This window comes from Uranotaenia lowii, chromosome 1 (genome assembly GCF_029784155.1).
Source record: "Uranotaenia lowii strain MFRU-FL chromosome 1, ASM2978415v1, whole genome shotgun sequence".
Taxonomy (NCBI): domain Eukaryota; kingdom Metazoa; phylum Arthropoda; class Insecta; order Diptera; family Culicidae; genus Uranotaenia; species Uranotaenia lowii.
In genome coordinates this window covers 33,507,357-33,534,954 of record NC_073691.1, presented here as the reverse complement: position 1 = coordinate 33,534,954, position 27,598 = coordinate 33,507,357, and the positions used below count along the sequence as shown (strand labels likewise).

The 27,598-nt window shown below is 40.4% G+C and overlaps 1 protein-coding gene and 1 non-coding gene across 3 annotated transcripts; one reads left to right on the top strand and one right to left on the bottom strand.

Annotated features, from left to right (window-relative positions):
• The first annotated feature begins 1,417 nt into the window (after positions 1 to 1,417).
• Positions 1,418 to 8,825, top strand: LOC129739818 (uncharacterized). 2 transcript variants are annotated; one of them, XM_055731345.1, is made up of 4 exons: positions 1,418 to 1,573; positions 1,632 to 1,732; positions 1,798 to 1,871; positions 1,940 to 8,825. In XM_055731345.1, exon 4 carries the CDS (start codon positions 2,018 to 2,020, stop codon positions 8,387 to 8,389), a length of 6,372 nt encoding a protein of 2,123 aa, XP_055587320.1. In that variant the 5' UTR covers positions 1,418 to 1,573; positions 1,632 to 1,732; positions 1,798 to 1,871; positions 1,940 to 2,017; the 3' UTR covers positions 8,390 to 8,825. The 2 variants fall into 2 exon arrangements, with proteins under 2 accessions (XP_055587320.1, XP_055587321.1); XM_055731346.1 differs by lacking the exon at positions 1,418 to 1,573 and having other exon boundaries at positions 1,613 to 1,732.
• Positions 8,826 to 13,494: 4,669 nt separating this feature from the next.
• Trnad-guc (transfer RNA aspartic acid (anticodon GUC)) lies at positions 13,495 to 13,566 on the bottom strand. The gene has a single exon. It is a non-coding gene; the product is annotated as a tRNA-Asp (tRNA).
• Between the last annotated feature and the right edge of the window lie 14,032 nt (positions 13,567 to 27,598).

The following is a 27,598-nucleotide window of genomic DNA, read 5'->3' as shown; positions in this document are numbered from 1 at the left end:
CGATAATCGGAACGCCAGATCCGATCCATTGTCCACGAGAAAAAAACCGTGCACCTTCCCCGTGTGCAACGAATCTGTGCACACGTTTATTGCCCTAGTCCTAGCCGAACGAAATCCTCCCTAGCCTAGGGTGTCTAGCTAGCTAGCTAGTGCAACAACAACGGTTTTACCTTTTAAATAGTCTCTCCCTCGCCAGGATCGGGAATCAGCATAATCAAACACATAAACAGATTCACAAACACACAAACACATACACATACGTGCGTGTTCAAACAACAATCGAGCCGATCCGATTAAAAGCCAAACCGTCAACTTTCGCCCGCGCTAAACTGGAATCCAACACAAAAAAAAGGACACACACAAAAAATAAATCCGGCACGGACCGGTGATGCTCAATCGGAGCCTCACTTCCGGACAATGGGTAACGATGACGTTGTAAACTGTCAAAAAACTGGACTTTAACCAAATCGACACAATTCTGAGATGGCATTTTTTGGAAAATTGAGTTTAAGTTTTTGAAATGCATTTTTCTCAGTGTAGGATTTAAAAAAAAATCAACATTTTTTACTAAAAATTAGATCATGTTTCAAAAATTCTCTCATGCAGCACATTTGTATAGAATTGTAATTATATAGCTAAAAATGTTTATTCATTTTTATCATTTTTGTCATTTTTGGCATTTTTGACATTTTTGACATTTTTGACATTTTTGACATTTTTGACATTTTGGAAATTTTTGACATTTTTGACATTTTTGACATTTTCGACATTTTTGACATTTTTGTCGTATTTATCATTTTGTCTTTTTTGTCATCTTTGTCATTTTTGTCATTTTTGTCATTTTTGTCATTTTTGTCATTTTTGTCATTTTTGTCATTTTTGTCATTTTTGTCATTTTTGTCATTTTTGTCATTTTTGTCATTTTTGTCATTTTTGTCATTTTTGTCATTTTTGTCATTTTTGTCATTTTTGTCATTTTTGTCATTTTTGTCATTTTTGTCATTTTTGTCATTTTTGTCATTTTTGTCATTTTTGTCATTTTTGTCATTTTTGTCATTTTTGTCATTTTTGTCATTTTTGTCATTTTTGTCATTTTTGTCATTTTTGTCATTTTTGTCATTTTTATCATTTTTGTCATTTTTGTCATTTTTGTCATTTTTGTCATTTTTGTCATTTTTGTCATTTTTGTCATTTTTGTCATTTTTGTCATTTTTGTCATTTTCGTCATTTTTGTATTTCTTGTCAATTTTGTAGTTTTTGTAATTTTTGTCATTTTTGTCATTTTTGTCATTTTTGTCATTTTTGTCATTGTTGGAAACTGGCATCCCTGCCTAATCGCTTTCTGACAGGCCGCACCGAAATTCCAGTTCAGTGGCTGAACGATTTCGCGGCATTATTCTCTTCGTCTTCGACACCAAGCGTCGCTACAATTTTTCCCGGAATTTCCACGAGTTTAATAAAACAGTGTAGAATTATATTTATCGTTGCTATCCATATTTAAGTAGTTCTGTGCGTATTGTAGTTCATTTTAGTGGCTCTGCGATAGGAACCGCAATAGGACAATCTCGCAAAGGTATTTCTAGAACTTTATTTTGCCAATAAGATTACTCTATTCTAACCTATAAATATAGTTCCAGTAACTACCGGAATTACCGCAGAACCAATTAAAATACCTCACATTAGTGGTACACGAGTACCAATCACTGTTCGCAAGGCGATAGGTAACAGCTAGGTACGAACTGTAAATTATAAATCCTTAAGAAAATTTGTATAATTCATCCTCACTCAAATCAACAGATAGCTAGAAACCACGCCAATTATCTGAAAGATATTGTTCGGGTGCCAAGTCTAGGAGTTGAAAAACTGAATTTGTAAGTTTAACCTCAAATCAAATCAAAATCTAAAATTTGATAACTAATCTCTAAAAATAAAATTGCAGCTTGAAGCTGATCACATCCGCTGCCAAGATTCAGCGTTTTATTTCTCTCGCCCCGCAACAATTTCTTCAAGAAATTCAATGGCCGAATTCACCGACACCGTCCGGACCAGCACTCCAGTGCCAACAGTGGAGCAGTACAATTGCGTCGATTGCAATAAGCCGGATTCCATGTGTGACATGGTGCAGTGCGACACCTGCGATCAGTGGTGGCACCAACTCTGTGCCGGCGTGACGAGTTCTATTGAGAAGGTCCCCTGGAGCTGTCGGAACTGCATTCCGGATGGTAGCGTGCATTCTGTAACATCTCGCGCGCGCCAGACCGCTCTCCAGTTGCAGCAGCTCGATGCACAGCGCGCACTGGAACGCCAGGCTAGTAAAGCGAAGCTTCAGGCGGAACTGGACGATATTGCTGCGGAACAGCAATATGTTCAAGACCGATTCAATCTGCTCCAGGAAGACAACGGTCAAGAAGAAAAACAAGAAAGCATTAGGAGCCAAGGCAGTCGCAGGGGCAACCGCCTGCGAGTGGAAAACTGGCTCAACAAAACGCAAGCTCCAAGTGGTCAGCCGCAGCCGCCGATGAGCAGCGCGATCACCGAGCAACAACCGAGGGAAGTCCTCACGAGGATCCAGCAGCAAGGTCGAAGCACTGGCGCGTATCCGAAAAACAGCGCAGGAAGAAATCCATCCGCATTTCTCAGCCAAAATGCCAAACCTTGGCCAGATAACCAGGAATGGAATTCCTGGTCCGTCATGGGTGTTCACCAGTGGGAATCCGTCCTGCTACAAAAAGGCCGCTTACAAATGGAGGGTCCCAAAACCAAATCGTTTGGTATTCAACAACATTCAACAGGAAGTGCCAACGTAGGTGCTAGGTCGAATCAGGAGCACCTTGGTCTTGAATATCAGCCGTCGAACCAGCCAAATGCGGTCAGCCGGGCAGCAAAATCCAGACCTACTTTCCCATCACTAGTTCCGCTGGCCCCACCTCTTGCCGCACCAATTCAGCTTGCCTCCCAGGTCGATGCAGGGACTACCACCGGTACCTCAGGACAAATTCCAACTTTTACGAGATCCGGTTGTCATTCAGCCCCTCGGATCACACCAGCAGCTAATCCCTCGGATCAATTCGAGCCGGAAACGCCGAGAAGAAACCCGTCGCATCCATCGACGAATCCAGGAGCGCCGACCGACTTCGGACATCGTGTGCCAAATCAGTCTAGCCATCAACAACGTTTCACCCAGCAACCGTGGCAGCCGACTAACAACAGACAACAGCCAGCAACAAGTACGGTACCACTTCCACCCTCCAGGAACCACATCAACGAACAAGGTAAGACTGCTCCAATGTATGCCCCAATTGAAAATGAAATGTCTGCCCCTGAATATGACCCCCTCGAGCCTTTAATGAACCAATTAGGCCTTGAGCCAAATGAACGCCCACAATATACCCCATTTATAAATACCTACCAACCATCTCAATCACAACTTGCGGCACGTCAATTAATGGCCCGCGATCTCCCCATCTTCGATGGCAATCCATCTGATTGGCCAATATTTGTGAGTACTTTCACCAACACCACCCTCGCCTGCGGTTACTCCCCCGTGGAAAACTTAAACCGCCTACAGCGCTCTTTGAAAGGTGCTGCCTTAGCAGCTGTTCGCAGCAAGCTCATGCTCCCTGATGCTGTTCCGCTCATCATGAAGACCCTTCGCGCTTTCTACGGTCGTCCCGAATCACTTATCAATTCCCTCTTGGAAAAGATCCGCGTCTTACCAGCTCCAAAACCCGAGAACCTGGGGTCACTGGCCGACTTTGGAATGGAGGTGCAGAATCTTTGTGACCACATTGAAGCAGCGAATCAACAAGCACATATGAACAATCCCTCTCTCTTATCGGAACTTGTTGAAAAATTACCGGCGTTTGCTGCATATCAGTGGGCAGTCTACAGCAGTGGTTTGGCGAGTGTCAGTCTACGAGAATTTGGTGATTTCATGTCGGATTTGGTCAAGCATGTCGGTAAGGTGACAAAGTATCGTGGGGCGTTAGTGAAGGAAGACAAGCCTAGGGCCAAGCGTGGCGCTCTACACACACATTCAGAAACACCAACTACATCGAAGGAGGTCGCTGTTCCGAAAAAGTGTTTGCTTTGTACTCAAAATCCTCTCAAAGATTGTCCGAAATTTAAGTCATTGGATGTCGATGGTCGTTGGCATACGGTACAAAGGGAAGGTATTTGTCGCAATTGTTTAAACTACCATGGTCGAAGGTCGTGTCGCAGCAACAGTCGGTGTGGAATCGAAGGCTGCACAACTCGTCATCATCCTCTGCTCCATTCAAATCGCTCCTTCCAAAACAAGTCATCCGCATCAACATCCAATAATCGAACAAATCCTACTCCATCAGCTCCGGTGCAGAAAGCACCAGTATCCGGTGAATGTCTAACACATCGTAGCCCAGAACACAAGTTCCTCTTCCGTATACTTCCGATAACAGTTCATGGTGCAGGAAAGTCAATTGATACACATGCCTTTGTTGATGAAGGATCCTCTCTCACACTTGTTGAGCAATCTCTTGTTAAAGAATTAGGTGCGAAGGGAACTCCACGAGTTTTATGTTTGACATGGACAGGCAAAATATCTCGAACTGATAGAGAATCGGAAGTTTTAGACTTGACTATCTCCGGCCAGAACAACATGAAAGTTTGTTTGAAAGATTCACGTACTGTCAAGAACTTATCCCTGAGCAAGCAATCTCTCGATTTTTCGCATCTTTCCGAACAATTTCCGCACCTGAAAGGGCTTCCTGTCGCTTCGTATACCAATATAACTCCTCGTTTGCTCATTGGTTTGAACAATCTCAACTTAACTGTCCCATTGCGCATTAAAGAAGGCCAGCCAGGAGCGCCTACAGCAGCAAAAACAAGGCTTGGTTGGTGCTTGTATGGCGGAGTAGCGGAGAATAGCTCATTATCCATGGTCAACTACCACACCTGTTCATGTACGGCCGACAATTCTTTGCACGATCTAGTTCGGGATTATTTCAGAAGAGAGGACGTAGGTGTATCACCTGCGATACAGATAGAGTCAGATGCTGACACAAGAGCACGACGTATTCTGCAGACAACTACGTCACGATGTGGTGATCGATTTCAAACGGGTCTACTCTGGCGATTCGACGAATTTGAACTTCCGGACAGTCGCCCGATGGCATACAAACGCTGGGAATGCTTGCAACGTAGAATGAACCGTCAGCCTCAGTTGCGACTCAATCTTGAACTGCAGATAAAGAACTACATCGAAAAGGGCTATGCCCACCGTGCAACTGAAGAGGAGCTGATCGATTCCGACCCGAGACGCACTTGGTTTCTTCCGCTTGGAGCAGTCATCAATCCTAAAAAGCCGGAGAAGGTGCGCATGATATGGGACGCTTCCGCCACCGTAGACGGAATTTCTCTGAACACAATGCTATTGAAAGGCCCTGACGAACTCAATCCTCTACCTTGGGTCCTGTTTCGCTTCCGGCAATTTCCCGTGGCCATTTCAGCGGATATTGCGGAAATGTTCCACCAGATTAGAATCATCGAAAAAGACAGGCAAGCTCAGCGCTTTCTCTGGAACCCGGATCCACAAGGTCAACCAGAAGTTTACACCATGAACGTAGCTACCTTCGGTTCCACCTGTTCTCCCGCATCTGCGCACTACGTTATGACTCTGAACGCCAAGCAAAACGAAAAACAATATCCCAGGGCAGTAGAGGGAATAGTTAAAAGAACCTACGTTGATGATTACGCAGATAGTTTTGAGAACGAAGAAGAAGCGTCACGAATAGCGGGTGAAGTCAAATTGATTCATGCCAAGGGTGGATTCAACATAAGAGGCTGGATGTCTAACAGTTCTAAGGTCCTCGAAAGCCTCGGAGAAGCCGAAACCTCACAGCCGAAATCGCTAAACTTGGAGAACCCAAGGGGTTATGAACGCATCTTAGGTATGCACTGGACGTCGAAAGAAGATAGCCTGGGGTTCTCGACCATTCTACCTCCAGATATCAACGAATTGCTAGCCACCGGTAACCGTCCGACAAAACGACAACTGCTACGATGCCTTATGAGCTTCTTTGATCCTCTCGGGCTCCTTGCAGCTATCATTCTCCATGGGAAGATTCTCCTCCAAGATGTCTGGAGAGCAGGAACGCAATGGGATGAGCCAATAGACAACAATGCCTTCGAAAAATGGTTACGGTGGACGAAATGTTTCCCGAAGATTGCCGAAATTTCCATTCCTCGCTGTTACTTCCAAGAAGCATCCCGGGAACTTTATCAAGATCTTGAACTCCATATTTTCGTTGACGCAAGCGAAGAAGCTTACGCCGCTGTAGCGTATTTTCGCGTCTCCACTCCTGAAGGATTTATCTGCTCTCTAGTATCCGCTAAAACCAAGGTAGCCCCTTTAAAACACTGGTCCATACCTCGTCTTGAGTTGCAAGCAGCCGTGATAGGAGTTCGATTGAGGAAATTCATCGTAGACGGACATTCACTGAACATTCGACGCACCGTTTTCTGGTCTGACTCAAGCACTGTCCTCGCATGGATTCGTTCGGACCACCGACGTTACACCCAGTTTGTTGCGTGTCGTGTAGGCGAAATACTCTCGAACAGTGAAATCTCCGAATGGCGTTGGGTCCCTTCGAAACTCAACATTGCAGATCATGCTACGAAGTGGTTCAACGAGATTGAGATCCAACAAGATTCCGCTTGGTTTAGCGGACCCGAATTCCTGAAAGAGTCCGAAGAAAACTGGCCTCAACCTAGATCGTCTACGACTACTACTGAAGAACTCAAGATACCCTGTCTCGTCCATCAACTTTCTGAAACTCAAACAACTGTCGACTTCACCAGATTTTCTAAATGGGAGAGAGTCTTAAGAACCACTGCTTATGTGAACCGTTACATTGCCCTCAAGACAAACCGTGTGAAAATTTTTCCAGAACATCTTGGTCAGCAGGAACTCCGTGATGCCGAAAATTCACTGTTCGGGAATGCCCAATGGTGTTCATATCCTGCCGAAATGAGCGTTGCGGTTCACAATCGAGGAAAATCGACAGAACAACGAAATGATCTACCGAAACAAAGCATTCTTCGCCAAATGTCACCGTACTTGGATGAAAACGGCGTTCTTCGTGTCGACAGCCGTATCGGTGCAGCAAAACGTGTGTCAACGTGCACTAAGTATCCAGTGATTCTTCCTCAATACCATCGACTAACCGACTTGATCATAGACTTCTACCATCGAAAATACATCCACTGCAACTTCGAAACCGTCGTCAATGAGTTGCGCCAGCGATTCTACATTCCCCGTATTCGACAAACAGTGAAGCGTGTCCTTCGACAATGCCAGTGGTGTAAAATCTATAAATCCAAACCCCAGGTTCCTCGGATGGCACCTTTACCGGAAGCAAGACTTGCCGCATATACTCGTCCCTTCAGTTACACTGGTCTGGACCTATTTGGACCAATGTTAGTGAAGTCTGGGAGACAAGCGTTGAAAAGATGGGTCGCTCTCTTCACATGCTTGACCATCAGAGCTGTGCACGTAGAGGTCGTTTACAGTTTGAGCACCGAGTCGTGCATTATGAGCATTCGTCGTTTCATCGGAAGGCGAGGAGCTCCAATCGAGATCCATTCAGACAATGGGACAAATTTCCGGGGCGCTGACAATATCCTGCAACAACAAGTCCGACAGTTCCACGAAAACATGGCAGTCACGTTCACCAACGTGGATACGAAATGGGTATTCATTCCACCAGGCACTCCTCACATGGGCGGTTCGTGGGAGCGCCTGGTACGCTCTGTGAAAACAGCGCTAGAGGGGAGCATGATTCCGGGAAGAAAGTTGGACGACGAGGCCTTCTACACACTGCTGGTAGACGCTGAAGGAATCGTCAACAGTCGACCGTTGACCTACTTACCCATCGAGTCAGAAGAAGCAGAAGCACTAACTCCCAACCATTTCTTGTTGGGAAGCAGCAATGGTGTCAAACAACCGGAGTCGGGACCGATCAGCGAAGCCAATGGGTTGAGAAACGCGTGGAGCCAGATAAATCTACAACTTGATCGCTTTTGGAGTCGTTGGGTGCGCGAATACCTCCCGACCATGACGCAACGGTCTAAATGGTTCGGTGAGACGAAACCGGTTCGTTTGGGAGACTTGGTTGTTGTAGTAAATGAAGCAAGAAGAAATGGCTGGGCTCGAGGGCGGGTGTTGGAACTGGTTCCGGGGTCAGATGGGCGTATCAGACGGGCAGTCGTGCAGACAAGTAAAGGACTCACTCGTCAGTCTGTGTCAAAGCTAGCGGTCTTAGAGGTCACACAAGGAGGAAACCCTGGATCTAACACTCCAGATACCAGTGTTACGGGAGGGGGGATGTTGGAAACTGGCATCCCTGCCTAATCGCTTTCTGACAGGCCGCACCGAAATTCCAGTTCAGTGGCTGAACGATTTCGCGGCATTATTCTCTTCGTCTTCGACACCAAGCGTCGCTACAATTTTTCCCGGAATTTCCACGAGTTTAATAAAACAGTGTAGAATTATATTTATCGTTGCTATCCATATTTAAGTAGTTCTGTGCGTATTGTAGTTCATTTTAGTGGCTCTGCGATAGGAACCGCAATAGGACAATCTCGCAAAGGTATTTCTAGAACTTTATTTTGCCAATAAGATTACTCTATTCTAACCTATAAATATAGTTCCAGTAACTACCGGAATTACCGCAGAACCAATTAAAATACCTCACATTAGAGGTACACGAGTACCAATCACTGTTCGCAAGGCGATAGGTAACAGCTAGGTACGAACTGTAAATTATAAATCCTTAAGAAAATTTGTATAATTCATCCTCACTCAAATCAACAGATAGCTAGAAACCACGCCAATTATCTGAAAGATATTGTTCGGGTGCCAAGTCTAGGAGTTGAAAAACTGAATTTGTAAGTTTAACCTCAAATCAAATCAAAATCTAAAATTTGATAACTAATCTCTAAAAATAAAATTGCAGCTTGAAGCTGATCACATCCGCTGCCAAGATTCAGCGTTTTATTTCTCTCGCCCCGCAACAGTCATTTTTGTCATTTTTGTCATTTTTGTCATTTTTGTCATTTTTGTCATTTTTGTCATTTTTGTCATTTTTGTCATTTTTGTCATTTTTGTCATTTTTGTCATTTTTGTCATTTTTGTCATTTTTGTCATTTTTGTCATTTTTGTCATTTTTGTCGTTTTTGTCATTTTTGTCATTTTTGTCATTTTTGTCATTTTTGTCATTTTTGTCATTTTTGTCATTTTTGTCATTTTTGTCATTTTTGTCATTTTTGTCATTTTTGTCATTTTTGTCATTTTTGTCATTTTTGTCATTTTTGTCATTTTTGTCATTTTTGTCATTTTTGTCATTTTTGTCATTTTTGTCATTTTTGTCATTTTTGTCATTTTTGTCATTTTTGTCATTTTTGTCATTTTTGTCATTTTTGTCATTTTTGTCATTTTTGTCATTTTTGTCATTTTTGTCATTTTTGTCATTTTTGTCATTTTTGTCATTTTTGTCATTTTTGTCATTTTTGTCATTTTTGTCATTTTTGTCATTTTTGTCATTTTTGTCATTTTTGTCATTTTTGTCATTTTTGTCATTTTTGTCATTTTTGTCATTTTTGTCATTTTTGTCATTTTTGTCATTTTTGTCCTTTTTGTCATTTTTGTCATTTTTGTCACTTTTTGCCTGAAAAGTTCGGATTTTTACAAATGTTAGTCTAGATAATTTTTGGGAAAACTGAGTATGCCAAGTTGCTTTACTAGGTAAGATCTTTATGCCCACAAAGTTTTATTGAACTCTGCGAGAATCATGCCAACTTCGTGTCGATTTTGCTCGAAATCCGTCAATAGAATAACTTTTTCGGTTCCTGATCGATTGTTTATGTTCCATGGCGACCGTTAAAAAATGATTAAACAAGTTTTAATGTGGTTCAGAAAAGAGACAAGTTTCGTGAGCAAGTAATGTTGAATTTGTAAAAGAATATTAAAGTTTTATTGTTATAACTCAAATTAAAATAAACACCCCATGTAAATACTGTTCAACACAGCTAGAAAAGTTTCATAAAACTGAAGAGTCCTCAAAATAAACAACAAAAATATTGAGAAGTATGAATAAAAGCTGGAACATTAAAAAAGTACTTAACTTCTACGAAGCATTAATCTCAAAATATAATAATTGAAAAAAAATGAAACTCCGTTTTTTGTTGCCACACACTAAGAAATTCGTAGCATGATCATTAGGCGAAAAAGATCGGAAATTCCCGAACCCCGAACGAGTTAATTTACAAAACTTCTAGACTTCACGTTACCTTTAAATTTCGAAATCCACAATTGTTGTTGCCCGGTGTTCTGTTTTAGAATAAACAAAAAATGGTCTGTTTCCCTTTTCTGAACCTGGTTTTAGATGCTAAGTCTCACTGTCCAAAACCACGATTCATAGTGGCCACCTCTGCGAATGAGCGATAGGAAACGATAGGTTAGGATTTTTTTCTGTGTGGTGTTTCAACCCTTCTTTATAGAAAGCTGTTCTACCTTCCTCGATTTATTCATCCCTATGGTAGTTATTTATAACCGTGTCACCCTTTCCGCAGAGCAATATCATCAGCGAAAGTTACGTTGAGCATCTTTTCCGGTCAGAAGCCGACCAGTAAAAATTCGAAACCTATTTTAGTATAAGGTAACTTTCGGACGTTTTGATTTCGGCAAAAAATGAGACAGTTGTTTATTTTGAACAGGTCATCAAAAAAAAGGTTATTGAAATTCTGGGCTCTGAACTGAAAATTGAATGAACAAATTTTATAATTGAACTGAACTGTTTAATGTTTAGGAATTAAACATTCTCAGTAATCCAGATTTATGAATTCTTGAAATGAAATTACCTATTAGAGTTCAAGAAGGAAGGAATGTTTAGGAATCAACCTTGTTAAGGAATTAAACATTCTAGGTAACCCAGATTTAGGAATTGTTAAAATGAAATCATCTATTAGAGTTCAAGAATTTCTAAACTCCATAGTTTTATTCAAAATCCGTAACCTTAAGTTTAGATTAAACAAAAAAAATCTCAATACTTCTGAAATTTGAAATACATAATCATCCAAAGAAATAATTTTCAAAGTTCAAATAAGAATTTTGGAATTCCTAGCATAAAAAGATGTGAAATATAAAGTACTGTTTTGAAATTTCAACATTTTATTTCAGTCTCTGACATACATAATTGAATTAGAGATTCATTGAATTGCTTTAGGTAATTCTTTTCTTTCCATCGTCAAAACTTCTTCCTTGCCACTGACTTCTCTCTTCGAGGTGCAAAGTCCCGATTAATCCCTCGCAGTTTTAAATTGCATCAAATTTAAATGCCCAAAGCCCATTTAAATTTCATTCCACTGACTGGCTGCCTCTATAGTGCCACATGTGCGTAAATGTGCCAATAAAATTTGTCTGCCTTTGCTGGCTGGCCTGGCATAGTTTACGAGAACCCTCATCCTCCGGTGATCAACCTGAGCTGAAGTCCGGTCCAAACGGAATACCTGATCTAGAGCAACTTTTCTTTCACCGGAGGGGTGCAAAGCATTTGAAAAATTTTAATCGGGGGAAATTCAATACCTTGCAGCTCACCCTCATCACATCCAGTCACATCGGAAAGGTTTGGATTCTGGAACCCCTATATCCAGTACAATCTACCTATGCCAGTGGCCCGACCGGTTCATCCAAAGCCCGTGTGCCGCACGTGAATCAAGACAGTTGACTAAACACCTCAGCACGTAACACTTTGCCCGGCGTTGGGCCAGGGATTTTTGTATTCCTCTATAAACCTCGATCCTCCTCGGCTACGGGAAATCCGAGCTCATTCAAATACCGTTCGGTTTCAATCTCTCTCCTCTCGTTCGATGTCCCTATCTCTAATCGCCGGAATAAAAGATTTCCCGTCCCGCGCTTCCTCCCTCATCTGACCATTAACGTAGAGAGTAGGTAAATCCGAACAATCGAGGGGAAATCCAATTACTCTTCCTGAACGGTGTCGTGAGCCCAGGCAGGCTCCGAAATATCCGGAGAATCCGGTGCGTCTTCCATTCATACGTGGAAATTGAACAGATGACGTTTATGGATGCGTTCGTACCTTCCTACCTTTTTGGCCGATTTGGCTGCACCCTCAATTGGCGTGGTTCGACTTTTATTCATAGAACCAAACCGGGAATAGGCACAGTTAAATATTCCGACGAGGACACGGTCGGATGGTGTTTACGAATGAATTTAGCCGGAATTACAAGTTTACCGATGACTTCTTAGCCATCTGTCGCCAGGTTCGCCGGGATCGCAGCAATCGGTGACTTCGGGAGGGCCGTTTTAAATTGCACCCATACACGTACCTATCTAAACTTTAAAATTCTAATCAAACAGGTTCGATCAATCTTTTTCGAGTGTCGCCTACTCTGATGTTGAACGAAAGTGAATGAAAATTTGTACCAAATTAAATTCTAACAGGTGCGCACAAATAAGAGACGACAGAAGACAGAGGACCGAAGACAGGAGACAGAAGACAGAAAACAGAAGACCGAAGACCGAAGACCGAAGACCGAAGACAGAAGACAGAAGACAGAAGACAGAAGACAGAAGACAGAAGACAGAAGACAGAAGACAGAAGACAGAAGACAGAAGACAGAAGACAGAAGACAGAAGACAGAAGACATAAGACAGAAGACAGAAGACAGAAGACAGAAGACAGAAGACAGAAGACAGAAGACAGAAGACAGAAGACAGAAGACAGAAGACAGAAGACAGAAGACAGAAGACAGAAGACAGAAGACAGAAGACAGAAGACAGAAGACAGAAGACAGAAGACAGAAGACAGAAGACAGAAGACAGAAGACAGAAGACAGAAGACAGAAGACAGAAGACAGAAGACAGAAGACAGAAGACAGAAGACAGAAGACAGAAGACAGAAGACAGAAGACAGAATACAGAAGACAGAATACAGAAGACAGAAGACAGAAGACAGAAGACAGAAGACAGAAGACAGAAGACAGAAGACAGAAGACAGAAGACAGAAGACAGAAGACAGAAGACAGAAGACAGAAGACAGAAGACAGAAGACAGAAGACATAAGACAGAAGACAGAAGACAGAAGACAGAAGACAGAAGACAGAAGACAGGAGACAGGAGACATAAGACAAAAGACAGAAGACAGAAGACATAAGACAGAAGACAGAAGACATAAGACAGAAGACAGAAGACAGATAACAGAAAACAGAAGACAGAAGACAGAAGACAGCAAACAGAAGACAAAAGACAGAAGACAGAAGATAGAAGACAGAAGATAGAAGACAGAAGATAAAAGATTGAAGTGTGTAGAACAACCAAGCTTTACAATTTTAAATGAGCTCAAAATACATAAGTCACAATAGGTTTTCAATGAGTTTAAATTTGATCAAATAAAACATAAATTTTTGAGAGCAACCACCAAAAAATATTCTCACTTTCTCCCCGACGGGGAATTGAACCCCGGTCTCCCGCGTGACAGGCGGGGATACTGACCACTATACTATCGAGGATGTTGATTTCTTAATGATTTTGTCCCGATGGAGTGAGTTTCTAATACTTTTGCCAATGTTTGATATTTTAACGTGTAGCTTATCTTCGGTTTTTTTTCTTATCTCTAGAAATAAATATTCAACAACATCTACTGACAACAACAACTGAAGATGGTTTCTTGAATTTAAAGAGACGTCCATAAAACCTAGGTCCCCGAATTCGACTCCCTGATTCTGCCTGCTGCTTCTTACATCGTATATTTTGTTACCGACCTGCGCCAGCCAGTCAGGCAAGGCCCAAACGTTCTGCTGGTGGTTCAGTTTTCTCACCCACGCCACACATTCGCACCACGTGGTTGCCGGCTCTTCTTGAGGCATGATGGGGGTCATGCATTGGGTGCGATCGGTGAGTGTGGAAGTTAATTAAATTCAATTAACATCAATTTAATGTTAAATGAAGGTATACTCGAGGCTCGTAATCATCAATAACAGTTTCTGCCTTGCCGTGGAACGGACGGTCAGAGACTTCTGGAGTTGAGAAGACGGAAGCCTAAACAAGGGAGTTGCCGAAGGATTTGACTGGAAGTGCGCTTGTTGCGAAGTTGACGGATGGCAGCTGTAGTTGCTGGCAATTTCTATATAAATAGTGAGCCATTAGGGAGAATAGAATCGGTCATTGACTTTCGGGGATTCACATTGCTATCATATAGTTTTTCTCAACTGAGATTTTTCCCTTTAAGTTTTTTTTTATTTGTAGGCGAAACTATATAACAGGAGGGCAATCGACAGAAGAAATAAGATGGAAGACACAAGACAGAAGAAAGGTCGCATACATAACACAGAAAACAGGAGAGAAAATACAAAAACAAAAATACTGAAAACAGCAGGTATTAAGTAAAAATAATTAAGTTTTCTTCTTTCGAGTTACAACAAATTTAAAAATATAGAAGATTTAAAAGATAAAGACTTCTGCCGATAATCCTTAAGTTTAGATTATAAGGATTATTAGGATATATTGACAGCTCTACACGAACACCACCTTAGCAGGAGGCCGCAGCCCTAACCTCAAACCATGGGAGAACAGAATAGGTTTTTGAGAAGGGCGCATGACTAACGCGATTTTTCGGTACTAATATTGAAAAATTCGCCCTGTGGAAAGCGATGCATAGATGTTCATGTTTTGATGTTTTTGGGTGTGCAGGGGTGCCAAGTGCATTGATATTTGGAAAATGATAAGAATTTTTTAGTTGCATTGTTTTTATTGAAAAACCTTTTCATGAGTACTGAGAATTTCCAGCTTTCCCGTAGATTTCTATTCGAATGTGAAATTGAACGCATCATTTATCTGAACAAAATAACAACTGTCTGTTTCGCACACTTAAACGATGTAGCGAATTATGGTTTTGTTTAAAATAGTCAGAGCATGTAGGCGATTATTTTCAAATTCAACATCATTCACTGCTACAAAAAAGTAAGTTAATGAAAGCCCCATTATATTAACATTTTTGTAACAGTGAATGACTTTACACTTGTTTGGAAGTTTTAGAACAACTCTTTTTTCAATCTCCAAGGAGTACATGAAAATGTTTTAAATTCCCCTTGAAAATTGATTGTAAATTCTTCGAAGAAATTAAAATCATCCGTAGTTAAAACAATTGTCCTTTATGCGTTTTAAGCATACTTACTGACTAAAATAACGCGACATAAAATAGGACCGCTTTAGAATTCATGGTAAAAAAAAATAAAAAAAAGGAAATTACATACCGTGATCGATTTGCAGGGTTAGTACTTGGTGGTATAACGCTTATTACGCATCACTACTCGCACCCGGTTCGGCATCGACTCCACCAGCTTTTGGCACGTTCTCACCGGGATAGCGTACCACACCGCCTGGATTCTCTCCCACAGCTGCTGCTTGTTTTTTTGATTTTTCGGTGTACACCTTTCGTTTAAATATTTCCCATAGGTTCTCTGTGGGATTGAGATCAGGGGACTGTGCTGACCACTCCATAACGTCTACCTTATTATCCTGGAACCACTTTTTAACCGTTTTAGCGGTATGTTTGGGGCCGTTGTCCGGCTGGAACTGCCACTTTAGGGGCATCTCCCACTCGGCGTGTGGCAGCTTTACTTCTCGAAGTATCTGGGCGTAGAGATGCTGGTCTATAATCCGGTCGATCCAGTACAAGTGACCCACCCCGTACCAAGAAAAGCACCCCCACACCATGATGCTACCTCCTCCATGTTTGAATGTTTTATTTGTATACTGGGGCATATACGCACAGCCGAGTGGGCGATGGACCCAACTCTTTCCGTCCTAGCCGATGAGGTTCACTTTGGTCTCATCCGACCACAGCATATTTATCCATAGTTTCTCCTTTTCCGGACCGACCCAATCGAAGTGGTCCTTCGCATACTTCAGCCGCGCCTTCAAGTGCTTCGGCGTCAGCATCGGCACCTTCCGGGTACTTTTTCCTCCTAAGTTCAGCTCGTCTCTGATCTGCTTGGACGTTTTGAAAGGGTCCTTTTACGAGGCCCGCTTGATTGCCGAATCGTACTTCGGTGCCGTATTGCGGGGGCGGCCGGTCAGTTCCCGTTTGCCGGTGCTGTGAACCGCGTTGAAACGGAAGTTTTCGACCTTCCTCAGTAGTCGGCAATCTCGCGTTGGCTTTTGCCAGCCTTGTACAGATTCCGGATGATCGCTCGCTGGACCTCCGTGCAGTGCTGTGCCCGGCTCATCGTACAACACCTTTTCTTCAAATCTAGAGCACTGAAAATGCCGGAACAGCCGAACCGATGAACTGGTCTTATTTTATGACGCGACTTTTTTCACCCTCTGACAGCTTTCTGGTCGAGTAGGACAAACGGGTTACTTTGATTGCAACAAACGTGCAGTATTCAAAGTTGGCATACTACAGTAAGTGCTTGCCACTAGGTGTCGCATTAGACTGAGTCGATTTGGGGTCATTCTGGAATTTCTCAAACCCTGGGGTCTAAAAAGCTTCGTCTTGGTCCAAAACTTATCCATGATTTTTTGCAAAATTTTTAGGTAACGTTTACATGAGTAAATTTGAACTTTTAGGTTTGTATGGGAAAATTGAATATTTTGTACTGAAAAATCAACATCATTTTTGTTTCGTCTGTGGAACCGAGTCAGCTGATGGCTTTTGTGCCAATTTATAAAATTCCTAAAGGAAATTTTTCGCTAGACAACTTTGTCGAAGTTCGTAACTTCGTATCTTATTAAGATAAAAATTTATTAGCTGTTCAACAGGGGTATGTCTTTTTGCACTGATAAACAATAAATTCAATTGACATCCCTGCAGGGTGCCTACACGGAAAAAAATTGCATGGGCTTTTCAAATACAGAGTCATGATAATTTTACTATATCCATCATTTAGTATTTTCATCCATGATTTAGTATTTTTTACCGAAAATCTGGGCGATAATACTACGACATAGTATTTTTACTATCCGAACTTTGACAGCTCATAGTAATTTTCTCGTGTCTTAATTACCATGCGCATGATATTTTGATATTACACAATTCGTGTTCTTGAAATTACTATGCCCATGGTAATGTTGAAACACCGTCATTTGTGTTGTCAAAAATACTATGCGCATTATAATTCATAGTAATTTTACTATGTGCTTCGTTCGAGTGTTTGTTTTTTGAGGGTCAGCCGTTCGCGATTTCGGAACGCGAACAAAAATTATCGGATTGTCAGTTTGTCGGATCGGGAAATGTATTCCCTCAGGTGAGTAAATTGTGTTTTTTTTGTTACTTCTAATTAACTGCTTATGAAATATGCTAACAGAACAATTTTCCTATATTGTTGACGAAAGATTTCCCAGATTGTGTCGACGACCAGCTGGAAAGGGCCTCAACGAGCCTTTGAACCAACGCACCCGGAGCGGGACAGCAGATTAGCCTGATCGGAAATTTTTCAGGTTAGTGAGATTTCGTTCTATTTCATTTACCAGCGGATAGGCGAATTTACCTTTTTTTTTCAATTCCATGTTTTTTCTTAATTTATTTAGTGTCGGCGAATGCGTTCGAGTTCCTCAACCTCCCTCGATTTCGGATATTGGACAACGTCGGAGGACATTGAGACGAAAGCTGCTAACCGGTGAGCTGGCGCACTGTTTGCGGAACGCAATTTCAGTACATCTGCCAGGCCGTTAAATGCAGGCTTTCAGGTGAGTGTAATTGTGTTTTTATTTTCTAATTTTTTTACTGCTTGTTGAACAAGCAAACTGAACAGTTTTTGTACCTTTTCGTATTTCCTATAATTAATTGTTTCCCTTTTTTTTTTATTTTCATTTCAGACGCTAAGTGTGATGCAACCCCTGTGCCCCATTCGTGGGTGGTGCTACCACCATGAATTGAAATATAAAGAAAAATATTTTAAAAAAATAAAAATTTAATAAATGTGACAAATGAATTTTATTTCGAGGTCTTTATACAATGCCGCATGGTAATTTTGTGATGTATATCATGATAGGCAACTCATTTTAATGTGTTATTACGATAATGAAAAATTGCAATTTTACTATGCTCGAAGTAAAAGAGCTCATTCTATCATTGACAATTTTACTATGAACGTAGTCAAAATTACTATGCGCAGCCAAAATTAACACAAAGTAAAATTACTATGTGCATGGTAATATCAAGAACAAAACATTATTGACTCAAAAATATGGTTGCGTGTTGTTTATTTGAACCACGGATCTAGTAATTTTACTATGCTTTTTTTTGTGTGTAGCGAGGTATTGCGTGACGACTTTCCATGCAGCACTTCGCGAGGCTCAAGCAGGGATGTCAATTGAATTTATTGTTTATCAATGCTAAAAGACATACCCCTGTTAAACAGCTAATAACTTTTTTTCTTATTAAGATACGAAGTTGCGATCTTCGACAAAGTTGTTCAGCGAAAAATTTCCTTTAGGAATTTTATAAATTGGCACAAAAGCCATCAGCTGGCACGGTTCCACAGACGAAACAAAAATGATGTTGATTTTTCAGTACAAAATATTCAATTTTCCCATACAAACCTAAAAGTTCAAATTTACTCATGTAAACGTTACTTAAAAATTTTGCAAAAAAAATCATGGATGAGTTTCGGACCAACACGAAGCTTTTTAGACCCCAGGGTTTGAGAAATTCCAAAATGACCCCAAATCGACTCAGTCTAGTGTCGCATATTATTATATTTGAATTGGCAGTTTAAAGGTGATTTGAATATTTTGCATTAGAGTGGTCCTATTCTATTGTCCGACACTGTACATACAAGATACAAAGCTTCTCAAACCGCGATGAGCGGCAACAATCGACGGCTAAAACTCGGGCACGGAAGTTCTACGAGAAGATGCTGACCAAATATGACTACTGTGTGATGGACGACGAAAAGTAAATAAAAGCCGATTTTAAGCAAATTCCAAGGTTGGAGTTTTTCACCGGCAAGAGCAAGTTCAATGTGGACGAAAAATTTAAGAAGAAGAAAAGGTCGAAGTTCGCCTCCAAATATTTCGTTTGGCAGATCATCTGCATTTGCGGACTAAGGAAAAAGCCTTTCGTGACAAAGGGCACAGTAAATGGCGAGATCTACAAATCTGAGTGCCTCGAGAGCGCCTTTTGCCGTTCTTGCAGCAGCACGACATAGCTCTGCTATTTTGGTCAGATTTGGCATCATGCCACTATTCTAAAAGTGTCCTTGAGCGGTATGAGGCCAATTCTGTCCATTTTTTCCAGAGGACATGAACCCGCCAAACTGTCCGGAGCTGCACCCGGTGAATCAGTACCGCGCAATAATGAAGCGGCAAAGTCAAAGACAAAAAGGACATGTTAAGAAAATGGAAAACAAAAACTGAGAAACTGGTACCGGATGACACTGCGAAGACTTTGAAGGAGGGCATCAAGCGAAAATGCGTTCAATTTTACAATCAAGACTCCATCGATTAACTTTTCTTTTGATTTTTGAAGTAAATTTATGTATAAAACTACCCTAAAATTTTGGTTTTATTCTAAACATAAGAAAATTGGCATGACATTTTCGGTGTCACAATAATTTCGTTTTCGCCCTTTAAAAAGGAATAGTTCCAGTGAATCCTGCAGTTATTACTGTAGATTGATACTGCTTGGAAAAAAGTTTGTAACTGGATTTATGAAAAGGATTTCAAATTTAAAATAAAAATTTAAACTTATATAACTTATTCCATTTCAGGAAACAAAACCCTAAAAAACAGTTTTGCTGTTGGTTGCTCGGCAATTAAGGCTCCTCAATTCATCTGGAAAATTATTCAATATCGTACACAATATCCCGAATGTAGCGAACCGATTGCCATTAATTGAGCCATCTAACACCATCGATGACACTTCCGTTAATTAATTAGCCCATATGTGTGTCTATTTAGTGAGGGTATGTGTGTGTGTGCCGTGAGGATTGCAAGTGCGTGAACATTGATAGCCAATTAAGGCTTCTGGCAGCAGCAGAAGAAGAAGATCCATTCCAGGGCCAGCGATGCTTATTGCCATCGTAAATATCTATAACACCCGCTCCCCGTAAGAAGAAACACTATTCTAATTTGCGAACGACGAACGAACGCTTTCCGAGGGATGCTTGCCTCTAAACTTTGCGCTCCCGGAAGGTTCTTCCGCATTCGATTGGATTCCGTTGACAACGCGAACTGATCCGTTGCCCGGCCAATGTAGAATTTATCCGATACGTACTCGAGTGGCCACTCTGAATGGTCATTAAATACCCGCCAATTTCCCGCTATAAGGTTGGGCCGAAGAATTTCACAGTACAGCTGAGATTTTAAGTTGGCCAAAGTGGCGAAGCTAGCCGTATCAGATTCGACGAAAATTGACCGGTCGCGGTCTTTCGCCTAGCAAAGACCTTACCGCAACTCGGCCGAATAGGCCAAAAGATTGCACGTGCTCTTGTGTTGTGAGCTCATCTTGCTTGCCCGAGAGCTGGCCACATTTGGAGCACCCGAACCTGAAAGTGTATACTACTGAAGCAGCACCGGAAGACCCCGTGAATTTAGACGTAAGTTTAAATTTATGAGCAGCTATAAAATTAATTGTTATTCTATTACACACTCATCTGGATCTTGGGTGCGTCCACGCAATCGGCAGTGTTTGGTTTCTCTTGGTCAGCTAGTTGGTCCTTCGAGCCGGATCGTCGTGTGGGAACGGATTGTCCTGCCTAGGATCTGGGAAAGTAGCCACACATATTGACTATCAGTAAGGGTGAGCCGAAGCGGCATCTTTTGTTTTAATGACTTGACAATCGCGACTCCAAACTCCGGTCATCGTCGTCGAATAGCGTTTTAATTGGTGCCTTGTGGTTGTTGTTGCTGTTGTTATTGTTGCTGGTAAATTGCCATCTCCGTGTCATGCTGGCCGATGGCCGATGGAGTTTCACTTTTCCCGCACATATAACGTTCCCATATCTGATCCGGGGAGATCCGTTCGTTCCCTCCGGAGGGATTCGGGTTCGGGTTGCACGTAAGTACTACCCCATCTTTACGGTTTTCGAAAATGAGAAGAAGAAGCACCACACCGACGGAAAGGTTTTATCTCAAGTGGTAATCATGGTGGTCATTTTGTGAACAAGGTTTCATATTCATTGCTTTCAATTAACGCAGGATACCCTCTCACTCGAGCCAGACCAGGCAAATCCAGAAAAAGAGCGCTTTGCCGATTTTGGGGTCACATTGTGGGGTTTTTAAAAGATAAGGCAGCTTTAGGCAATGTTTAATTGAGATTAATGGAATTGAAAATGTGCCTAACCTGTTAAAGTTAATACAGCAGTATAAACCTGCTTCAAAATTGAACTTTTTTCAGTGCTTTCAAGCCTTTTCGAATCTAATAGTTATCAAAATCTAAATTGAATATTTGTTAAACAGTTTGATGAATAATTCGTCCATCAAAAAAGTAATATTATACCGAAACATCTTAGAATATTCTATTTTTTGTATTGTCTTTAGTTAAACGTAAAGGGTGAACACGAAATTATTGCGACACCGAAAATGTCATGCCAATTGTCTTATAATTTCTAAACAACAAAATTTTAGGGTAGTTGTAAACATAATATGCTTCAAAAATCAAAAGAAAAGTTAATCGATGGAGCCTTGAGTGTAAAATTGAACGCACTTTCGCTTGATGCCCTCTATCAAAGTATTTACAGTGTAATCCGGTACCAGTTTCTCAGTTTTTTTTTTTCATTTTCTTAACATGTCCTTGTTGTCTTTGACTGTCTTCTTGCTCTTCCGAAGTTCCCGCTTCATTATTGCCCAGTAGTGTGCTCCACCGGGCGCAGCTCCGGACAGTTTGGCGGGTTCATGTACTTTGGGAACAAAATGGTCAGAATTGGCCTCATACCACACCAGGACACTTCTAGAATAGTGGTATGATTATCAGTCTAAGTTCATTTCTATTAAAAGCACTCGAACGTTGTGAAATTTTTACACAGCAACCTCATCAGCCGGACTTCCTTGTCAAATTTTGAAATGGTGAAATTTTGCAGGTTTCTCTCTGAATTGTTGAGTTAACCTGTACCGGTGGCCATCGATTGCTTGGAATCGAACAACAAAAAAATAACAAACAGAACCACAAGAAACGCCTCACCGGATTCCATTTCACCGGATTGCGGTTAACGTTTGCTTATCAGCCGTCTGTTGAGTGCTTATCACCAATACGCTACGCTGTCGTCGGTCGGTAGGAATTCGAAACCTTGTCGAAAGGGGAAACTGCATTCTGAGAAGAGTGAGTCCTAGTGTGTTTTGATTTTTTTTTTCTCGTTTCGCCTTATTTCAGCCAGAGTGTAGAAGGTTCGACCATGTAGAGCGTCGAGCTCGGGAACCGGCATCATCGGTAATGCTCTTATCACCTTTATTTCCCCTGTGGCCGCTTCCAGCGCGGGGTTCTTATCAGTCAGTCAGTCAGTCGAAAGAGTCGTTGTTTTTAATACTTACTTTTTGTCGTCCGTTGTGGGGAGAAAAGTTTCCAACCTATCGTCCACTCTCGTGAACTCTCGGTTGGCTGGTTGGCCGGTACAAATTGTGGGGCGGTGATAAAGTCAGCACATGTAGACTTTGGTCCTACAGTTTGATCGCTCCGGGTATAGCCCTAACGAAGGAAACTATCAGCATGCAGGCAGATAACCTCCTCGTGTGTAGTTGGGTTCTGCCTGTCTGTATTTGAAGAATGAAATTATTTCTCTTTGCTATGATCCTCTATGGTCTATTCCAACTCTTAGGAGACACCAGATGTTTTTAAAGGCTTCCAAAGTTACCAATTCCGATCATTCGATGTCAGTCTTTTCCTAAAAGTCGTTTCATTGAGTAAACAATCCAGAGAGGAAAAAATCCCATAAAAAAGTATGCAAATTTATTGACCTCAGGTAAACCCTGAGGAGGAGAGGCGCTTCCTAGCGCCACAATTTAGAAGTATCCATAAAACGGAAAGCCAATTATCAATTTCGCACCTTTGTTGGTGCAGTGTGTTTGTTTCCGTAGTCAAGGACATCTCCACAGGATTTTCTTTGGTCAGTCATTTGAGCCATCCGTAGCACGTTCTCAGTGGAGAACCCATAAACAATACGTTTGTGTGTGAAATTTTTACCTTCTTCCGGAGCAGCATGAGATTTTTCTTACGAAAACTGAACCATTCCGGGTACATATGGTGTCCATATGCTTGCCAAAAATGAACAGCTCTGTATTGGAACGTGCAGGATCGTTTGTTGCTTTTGTGTTTTTTTTCGGGCGCTTATTTATGGTAATCGGAAATTACCGGATGCCTTCAAGTAAATACGGTCATCTGCAAAAAGACAAGCAAAGTCCGAGAATCGGTTACTGAGATTAAATTGATTTGAATTGAGAAAACACACCAAGGGGTACTACCCCGAAGAATTGAGAAAACACTACCGGTAAAATTTCCTTCGAACACAGTGGGCCTTATTCTGCGAGGCGAATGAAGTGACTCGTAGTCACATTAGTCGTAGTCACGTGACTATAGTCGTGGTATTCCGAGAGGCGACTCACGCCAGGTGACTAGTTCATTGCCTCGGAGGCGAATGAACAACAGATGTTCATTTTGACGTTCCAGAGGGAATGAACAAGTTTCATCAGGTTCACCATGCGAACTGTCAAACATGTGAGGAACATTTAAAGAAGGTAGTGTGATATTCAATTTCTCGGATGACGTCACCTTCATGAAGAATTTGAAAAAAAAAATTGAAATCCATTATTTTTATGTAATCAAACTAAATGTAGGCCTTAAATAAATCAATTTTAATCTTTTAAGAGTATGCAAGCGGAATGAAAATTGTCTTTCGTTCTAGCTCAGGTTGAAAATTGGAATTTTCATTTTTGAACGTGATGGAATTTCAGATTTAGTTAAACAGCTAGAGAATTCCAAGTTCAAAAATCAAATTCAGATGGAAAACTCAAATCTAAAATTTCATTCTACATTAAAGATTGTCAGATCACTTCACAACGTCGAATTAATAAACTTTTATAAAAAAGAACATATTTCAGATTTATTATTAAAATTTCAAACATCAAATTGTTTTAATAGATTCATAATTTAGGTTTATAGATTTCAGATTAAATTTTAAACTAGGATTTCTGATAAATTTTTATATATTTCAGATTCAGTTTATATACTTTGTAATATTCGAAATCAAAAGTTCAGATCAATTTTCCTCATGTAGAAGTCTTTCACTTTTTCGAAATAAAAGATTGGATGCCATTGCTAGTTTCAATAAAGGTTCAATTGTTTTAAGAATGCGATCGTTTTGCATTTTTATTAAGAATTGAGTATTTTTCAGTTGATATCAACTACATTAGCTATTAATGCAAAATTTAGGATAAGTTTAATTTTTCAAATAGGACAGAAGCAAATTTGAAATCTTTCTTTTGTCACTCGGAGTTGGAGCGTCGGGGGGGAGGGAGTATAATTAAAAAAAACAATGCGAAAACAAATAAATTGGAATTAATAGCACGAAAACATGTATGTAATAAAATTGCATACTACATCATTGCACAAAACCTATAAATCTGGTTGCTTCGCATCAAAATTTGAAGCTACTTTCTTCATGTTTTATGACCTACTAATACAAATGCGTTCAACAAAATATTACACCTTAGAATTTCAGTTTTTCTTTACCTTGAAAGTTCATTCGAAATGATTTTCAACAAACGTAAGTGCATACTCAGGTGATGCAGATTGCTTCGAGGTTATGCAAAACATTTTACACTTAATTTAGAAATATAAGCACAAAAACGTTTCGTTCAGTAAGTAAAATTATCAATTTGTATTTACGTATAACCCAACCTATGGTACAGGCCCTCCTTGATAGAAAAAAAAGTTAAGTTGATTTCTGTTTGGATTAGGCCAAATTTGTGCATTACTTTTTGCATCACCTATTTCTGTATTCTTTTGATCCTGCCGTACAGAAATGAACCAAATGAATAAATTCATACCGTGAACTGTCAAAACAAACTACATTTTTTATCCGAAATCGTATTAGATTGCGAAGAACTAAAAAAGGTAAGATTAATAATTCGAACTACCAGATTCAATAGCTTTTTCTTACATTTGACTTTTTTTTATAGGGACCTGAGAAAAAAAAATACACCGAAGGAACATATGACAACATAAGTGTCTTTCTAAGCTTGCCGGGATCTGAAGAAGCTGCTGATGGTTTCGTTCGAGTGCTTTGAAAAGTACTGCGAATCGGTGCTGGACGGAGCGGCTGGCCGAAATGATTTGGCCCAACTGTGGACGAGATAGGGCCGAAGATTTATGCACCTGTCTCCGCTGGCAACAAAGTAACATTAACCTTCAATATGTTGACAAAAATCTCGTCTTGGATGCATACAAAGTTCCTGGTTTGCCTTTAACGAAGGAATAATTATGAAGTAAACGCCCAGTTTTGTGAACTACATATTTTATATCATTATTATTTTAATAAAATATTATGTGAAAAAATAAAATCTAAACAAATTGTGATAAAGTGAAACTATCATTTCCTAAATCACCATTCGATATGAATTCGGAATATGATACTCTTAAATCCGAAATTTGCCCTTAAAAACACATTAACCTTCAATTTAAGTGCTTGAATGATTAAATAAGATGATTCAATAAATTCAAAACTTCCATCAAATCTAATGTTCTAAATTCGTCTGTCGTTTGGAATAGAAACCTATTACATTTTTCTGTTTCATTTTTATTCTTCTACTTCGAAATCAAGTCAAGTCGAAGCTTTAAGCTGATAAAGCTTAAAAAAAATATGATTTTTCAACGTTCGTCAATGTTCAGAGTTCAGGCACATATTTTCAACGAACCCACACACATTTTCAGAAATGTTTAAAATTGCATATAGATAAAATTCGTATCAAAAGTAGCTCGAAAACACTACAGGTTTTTTTTACTGAATTTTGTTAAATGGAAATGATTCTCAAAATTTCTTTATAAAAATTGTTCAAAAACAGTTCCTTTTTAAAACAACATATTTTTAAAATCCATAAAACATTTGCCTCAAAAATTCGATTTATAAAAAAAAAAGATTTAAACTAAGAAAATAAACCTTTGTTGTATTTTTTCAAAACATTTTTCATCTAAAAACATTTACTTTTAAGTTACTGTAAAAAATTTGATTAAAATTTTGTCATATTGAAAATTTTAGTTTTTATTTCTTCCAAGTCACCTGCGGAATAGGTTACGACTTCAAAAGTCACTTGGCACCGACTTGAGTCACGCCGTTCGCCTCTGAGAATACGGTGACAGTAAAAAAAGTTCATTCAAGTCACCTAAAGTTCATTCAAGTCACGGCATTCGCCTGCTAGAATACCGTAACTCTAAAAAACCAAGTCACTTCACGTCACTCGCCTCGCAGAATAAGGCCCAGTGGCCCTTATTCTGCGCCGCGCGTGACGTGACGATTGTCACCTCACCTCGAGTCACCGTGAGATTTGTCACCTTATTCCCGGAGTCGATATGGGTAAAGTGACAGATGTTCATTTCTGGTGAGCGACCGAGTGAACTCAAGTGTCAAATTTGTTCGGTTTGTATTTATTTCGTTCGCGATTCCAAATGTTAAAATTAAATTTTAAATCAAAATGTACAAATTTCGTTACGCAAACGGGCACTATCGGGTTGCAAGATTTAAGCAAGCAGCTGGAATCACTTTTGGAGCTGCGAATAAAGCGAATCGGACAGAATTTGGTCATATATGTTTGGTTCCTGGAGCGGCTTGAAAAAAACATCCACCAGAAAAGCGGAAATCGACGGCTGCTGCCTCAATCAACTGGTCCTTTGCATACGGATCAACACATGGGATACGACACCTCGACGTGGATAAACAACGGTTCAGTACAGGACTTCAAAGCTTATTTTGTTCGAAAACAACATTACCGGGTGAAAGTGAAATACCCCCCACGACGGGAATCGGATAAGATTTAGTGAAGTGCAAAAAATGTGTTTTTTTCAAATTTCGATGCATGTAAATGAAGTTGTATAAAATGAAATTATAACCTCTTTCAATTCTATATGTTTGAATTTATTTTCAACGTCTAGTAAACATTTTTTTTGCTGCACAAATGATTGAAAAAATCAAAAATTGAAGTGATTTTTGTTTTGATTGATTCTAAAACTGTCATACTTTAGTGTAATTAAACGTTTAGAGCATAATTATTCCATTTTGTATCAATTTTCCATTCAATTTCTCTCTCGTCGCCACCTGAAAAGGTACCGACAATTGTCACCTAAAATCGTAACCCGAATGCGACGATTCTCACCCACGGTGACTATCAGAATAGGGTAAGAACTCAAAAAGTTCATCCGAAGTGACGTTCCTCACCTAAACCGACTACTGGAATAGCGTGACTTGGGTGAGTCGACTACCATCACGTCACGCGCGGCGCAGAATAAGGGCCAGTATCATCAATAAGTCTGGAAACTTGCATTAATTTTTGACATGCAATTTGATAAAAAAAAAACACTCGCTTTTCGATCGTATTAATCGAAGTTTTAAAATG

Bases quoted from the DNA above. Each gene is read 5' to 3' on its own strand.
- LOC129739818 (XM_055731345.1), top strand. From the start codon at position 2,018: ATGGCCGAATTCACCGACACCGTCCGGACCAGCACTCCAGTGCCAACA.